This window comes from Eptatretus burgeri, chromosome 5 (assembly GCF_056783735.1).
Source record: "Eptatretus burgeri isolate ZD-2024b chromosome 5, Ebu_testis_v1, whole genome shotgun sequence".
NCBI classification, from domain to species: Eukaryota; Metazoa; Chordata; class Myxini; order Myxiniformes; family Myxinidae; genus Eptatretus; species Eptatretus burgeri.
Window position 1 is genome coordinate 781,828 of NC_140965.1, and position 6,000 is coordinate 787,827.

A 6,000-nucleotide genomic window follows, 5' to 3' on the forward strand; every position below is an offset into this window, starting at 1 on the left:
GAGTTATTTTATTAACTTGCCTCTGTTTACTCCGATAGTGATATAAATCTAACTTCAGTCCTGTTATTTTAAACCTAATAAATACCTTCTGCTTATCCTTAATAGCGTTCCTTGTCTCACAACTCAACCACCCTGTTCTCTTTCTACTTCTAGCTTTACACCTCATTGTAATGTACTTACTCGACACTGTACACATTTGGTCCTTGAAGGTTTCCCATTTCTCTGATGCTGATTGTTCTGTTGTTAGATTCTCCAAATCTAGATCACCCAACTCTCTCCTCATACCCTCAAGGTTTGCTTTCCTGAAATCTAATAGCCTTACCCTTCTATCCTGAACTCTACCCCTCAACAGAATCGTTGCACACACAATGTTATGGTTACTTCCTCCTAAATGTTTCCCAACCTCCACCTCCTCCACCATATTGGGATCGTTACTTAAAAGGAGGTGAAACACTGCACTCCCCCTCGTGGGCTTATCTACAAACTGGGTTAAAAAGCAATCCTGGACTAAAACTAAGAAATCCTCATCTGCTCTTCCCTTTCCCTGTTCCTCTACTCAGTCTATCCCTGGCAAGTTAAAATCCCCCGTAATCGATACTTTTCCCTCACCACATGCCCTTTTGAATTATTCATGTACTCCTCCTTCCTCCTCTTCCTTCACACCCAGAGCCTCATAAAAGCGTCCGACCAGTATCTTACTGTTTTTACAATCTCGAATCTCTAATCTCTACCCACACAGAATCCTCAACATTTATTCCTTCCTTAATGTCACCCCTTTCTCTTGATGCAATGCTGTCCTTTAAGGGGCTGTCACACCTTGACGTTTTAGCCAGCGTATGGCATCGTATCAAAATGTATGTAAAACGCTGGCGTACGCTGAACTATTGATGTTTTTTTTTTAAGTTTTTGGCATATTCATAATGAGTTGGACGTATGCATAACATATTAGTAACATACATAGAACGTTTCGATAACTTATAGATAACTTCTACCAACGAATGCTTAGCGTGTTGTCGGCGTCCACAACGTATGCCAAACGATAGTCTGACGTATGCATAGCGCGTGGCAGCGTATCACCGATGATCACGTGGCATAGCCTATTAAAAGGCTGCCGCTCGACGATTCAAATCATAACCGCACTAGACATCGAAGTGTCAAGGCCCTGTTACACCTTGACGTTTTAGCCAGCTTATGCCGACGTATGAAAAATTTGCTGAATACGCTGGCACACATCGAATATGTTATGGGTAAGTTTTGTATACGTTAAGAGCACACTGAAGCATGCTGGCATACGTCGTAGTACGCCGAGCACGTCGACAAATTTTAAGCATGCTCAAAATTTTTCGACGTATGCCAGCATATGACTCACACGTTCCGCATACGCTGGCCATAAGTTGTAGGCATGTTATGCGATCGTTGACACACGTCGACACACATTACTTGTAAGTTACTCATAAGTCGAAACACGTCGAGGTAATGTTTAGCATACCCGAAACTTATTTCTAACCTATGAGTAACGTGCTTTGAACCTATGTGTAACGTATCTCCAATGCACATTGATGTATGTAGACGTATTTGATTGACGTCTTCCTGACGACCACAGAACTTACTGAACATGTTTCTAACTTACAGCTACCGTATAATGGCGTATTGGCAGCGTTTCGGGGAATTGGTATATAAAAATGGGCTTCACAGGAGGAACCCATCAGTGTTTCAGACTGCAAACCTTACTGCCTCCTTTCTATTTAATATCCGGCCATCATTCCGGAAACACTCCCTTTGTCCCTGAAATAATTCATTGAAATGTAAAACATTCAAATGTGTTGAATTGTTCCTCACTAGTTGAGGACCAGCAGGCAGATCCTGTACTAAGTGACCTAAGACAAAAGGCTGTGTCTGAGTTGGAAGCTATGGAGGTCTTGGAATGCTACGATATGAAATGTGATGTGTTAATGAGAAAGTGGAGACCCCCTCGTGCTCAATTGAGACCTCACTGATGGAAATATCAATCTTCGCGTAATTGCTAAAATATAAATTAACATCAAGCTTCGTTTTTTTCTTCTGTTCGGATGATTATATTTAGTGAAGAAAAGATTAAGGAATGTGCAGAAAGTGGAACTTCATTTGGAGCTACGCCTTGCTCTCGAAACAGCTTTTACAATCCATGACGATAGCGTTGACAGGGGTCCTTTCTTTTTTTCGGCAATTATGAACACAGTTTACTTTTTCCTGTTTTGTGTGATCTGCTTTCATGAAGAAAAATTATTTATACAAACACACTAATAGTTTCTGCAAAGTATTCATAGTTGGCAGTGGTTGAAAATGAAAATGTACGGAGATAGCACACATGGAGTCAGACGTGGTGGGGTTTGTGCGTGCCTGCATTCAAGCAGGTTTAAGGAATGTGTATGTGTTGGGGCATGCAGGCAGGTCTTTGCCAGGTGGATAGCCTGGATTTTAATTTTAATTGCTCCTGCCCAGTGGGTTTTAATTTCAATTGCTCCTGCCCAGTTTTACATGGAATACGGTGGTTAAAAATAAAAAATTCCTGTTTGGGTGCATTTTATCACCCCGGTAATACCCTGGTACACTGTCTACCCTACCCTCCCTCATGCTTCCTTCCCTTGCCCATACACTGCCTTCATGTCCCTTACGCTGCTTTCCCTCCCCTTCCCTTCACGCTTCATTCCCTGACCTTTATGCTGCCATTATTACCCTAACACTGCCTTCCCTTCCCATCACGCTGCCTTCCCTTGCCTTTATGCTCCCTTTATTCCCCTCATGCTGCCTTCCCTTCCCCTCACCTCACGCTGCCTTCCCTTGCCTTTATGCTGCCTTTATTACCCTTACACTGTCTTCCATCCCCCTCCCCTCATGCTTCCTTCCCTTGCCCTTATGCTGCCTTCATTCCCCTTACCTCATGCTTCCTTCCCATGCCTTTATGGTCCCTTCATTCCCCTCATGCTGCCTTCCCTTCCTCTCCCCTCATGCTGCCTTCCCTTCCCCTCACGCTTCCTTCCCTTGCCTTTATGCTCCCTTCATTCCCCTCATGCTGCCTTCCCTTCCTCTCCCCTCATGCTGCCTTCCCTTCCCTCCCCTCATGCTGCCTTCCCTTCCCTCCCCCTCCCCTCATGCTGCCTTCCCTTCCCTCCGCTCACACTATCCTCCTCCCAAACCCCTCCCCCACCATACAACTCTCCGGAGGTCGTGGAGAGGAAGGGGCGTCAAAGAATGTGTGAATTGGACAAGTGAAAGGCTTCTTTTTTTGGAAGCAGTTTTTTTTATACCTCTTTCGCTTTCCCTCAAGTTCCCCTATCAATCGCATGTCCAGAACACCCCCTTCCCCTCCCCACTACCCCTCCCTCCCCCGTCCTCCTCTCTCCCTTCTCTATACCTCCCTTCCCCCCTCTCTCCCTCCCCTCCCTCTTTCTTCCCCCACTCCCCTTAATATTCCCATCCTCGAAGCAACGACTTGTATTTGGTCGTATAAAATAGGCTAATGCTGTCTGTCTGTCCCACCCCTGAAACATGGAAATGCTCCTCAGAGAGAAACAATTATCATGGACTTTGGTGGTACTCCATATGGAGGGATGGCAGGGGTAAAATGGCTGCCCATTCAAATGAAAACAAAATGATATGCCTTACTACTACAGCGTGGTCATAAGCATTTGAATCCATACCTTTTGTTCTTAAATGTTTTCAGAACGAACAAGAATGAAAAAGATGCCAGAATACATCGCTAAAGTACCACATCGAGAGATCGCAAAACTGATGATTTGTTCATCCATAGAATGCTGCGCTGCCAACGCTGGCAGTTTCTTTCCTGAGGGAGGAGAGTGTTACGAATCCGCCCTTGCTCGCCGGCAGATTTGTCTGTATTGGTTATCGTGTTAGAACGGCATTTATATTCGTTTAACTCACGAGTGCTGGTTCACATTGTATTTTGTGATAATGAATGGTATAGTATTAATTTTGGGTTTGAGTGATGCTGTTTCGAATGAAAACATCGAGATTAAGTTTAATGGAGAATGAGGAAGTGGTAGAAGAGAAAGGGGTAGGAAAAAGACAAAAGGCTTGTTTCGCCGATCGGAATGGAAAGCCACAACGTTTATTCATCCTTTGCGGGCGATTTATAACATCTGCAGAAGACAGCTTGAATTATCACCAAGACAGGGCTTACTATTTGTCCTTCAGGAGAATTCTTCTTCAGACGTCTCGCGTTTGGTTGAGGAGAACTTCCGTGCAATTGAGGTGGCACAAACGACCGCCATTTGTCGGTGTCTCTCGGACACACTCCACCGTGTGGAGATCTTCTGTGCTGCAAAGAGAAACACTTATCATGGAGTTTCGTTGGCAACAATTTTTTTCAACTGATATTGCCACATTCTTGTGGCTCGTGTGTGAAGAGAACTTCCTTGCCTTTGTGGTACCTTGTGTTGTCTTACGTGTGTTGGTTCAGTTCGTCTGAAGAGTTGGGAGTTGATTTCTTCTTGGATCCTTCATCAGGATTCCTACCTTCGGCCGAGCCGGGTTCCAGACAGATATTCCGCTAAGTACCTCGGCAACTTAACATTCCCTTGTGGCATATTTGAACTCCTTTCAGACGTGTTCACATCCTTCATATATTCACGACTTCTACCGCTGGCCATCGGCAACAAATGACGTCATTGTCAGAACGTGATTTGTTGAGTTTGACATCAAGACTGTGTTTATATCACCTACAACGCCGTTGGAGGGTTTGTTGTCAGATTACACGAAGATTATTGCCCACGGCACATTCCTGTTTGTATAAGTGTACCCCTTGCATTGTTTAGCATTTTGCACACACAAGTGTTTATTGGTTTAATACAGCAATTTACCAGATTGCTTGTTGGGTTCACGTCTCTTGGTTGTGCTGCTTATTGTCTCTATTCACTTCCTCAACACTTTTCTGCCGGGTTTCCCCCTTTCAACCCCAATCTCGATCTTTATCGTTGGTTAAGAGGGAAGACCTGTAACAATAGCAATAGCTGCAAACTCAACCTGGTGTTTCGCAGGTCAGACATTTCATCAATCGGTGTGCCGTACTTTGTATGCACATTGAGCTGGGAACACGTCTGCTAGCATTAGCTGTTGGACGTGTTCGTCTTTTGACGAGGAGTAGGCTAGTTACCCGAATTGATTCCAGCTTCCTGCCATAATCAACTGCATCTCCCTAAAATGATGCAACCATTAGTGACATGCTACGTAGTCTCATGTTGGATATGATGAGTGTGTGCAGCATGTTGGGAAATGACGATGTTACATTTTTCTGTTGGTGTTGGAGAATGCATTTGGATACGAAGATAGTAATTGTGTTTTATTTCTTCCACAGTATGTTGCATTGGCATCCTTGATGTTCATTCTCATCTCCATCACAACCTTCTGTCTTGAGACTCATCAGTACTTCAACATCACATCAAATGTTACAAAACCTGAGCACCGAGGAAACCGAACAGAATACGTGTCGACATTAGAACCTATGATTGACCGTCGACTCATGTATATTGAAGGTGTTTGTGTTCTCTGGTTCACCTTTGAGTTTTTAGTACGAATTTCTTTCTGTCCTGACAAGAGAGAGTTTATAAAGAGTGTTCTAAATATCATTGACTTTGTGGCAATTTTGCCATTTTACCTGGAGGTTGCCCTGAGTATGAGCCTTCCTTCAAATGCAGCCAAGGATGTTCTGGGATTCCTCAGGGTTGTCCGATTTGTTCGCATCCTGCGAATTTTCAAACTGACGCGCCATGTTGTTGGGTTACGAGTACTGGGACACACTCTTAGTGCCAGTACCAATGAGTTTCTGTTACTCATCATCTTTCTCGCTCTCGGTGTGCTGATCTTTGCAACTATGATTTACTATGCTGAGAAATTAGGCACTGATGAAGCGGACACCGACAATAACTACTTCCAGAACATTACAATTGGATTTTGGTGGGCCGTTGTCACAATGACTACCCTCGGTTATGGTGACATGTACCC

General features: G+C 44.1%; 1 protein-coding gene across 1 annotated transcript in view; it reads left to right on the forward strand.

Moving 5' to 3' along the window:
* Nucleotides 1-6,000, forward strand: part of LOC147025681 (voltage-gated potassium channel KCNC1-like) — a 145,918-nt gene that overhangs the window by 47,965 nt on the left and 91,953 nt on the right. The window contains exon 2 of the mRNA XM_085880355.1: nucleotides 5,354-6,000. This exon is cut by the window's right edge and continues 308 nt beyond it. Coding sequence (XP_085736481.1) covers nucleotides 5,354-6,000 — 647 coding nt within the window. The remainder of the gene's footprint in view (nucleotides 1-5,353) is intronic.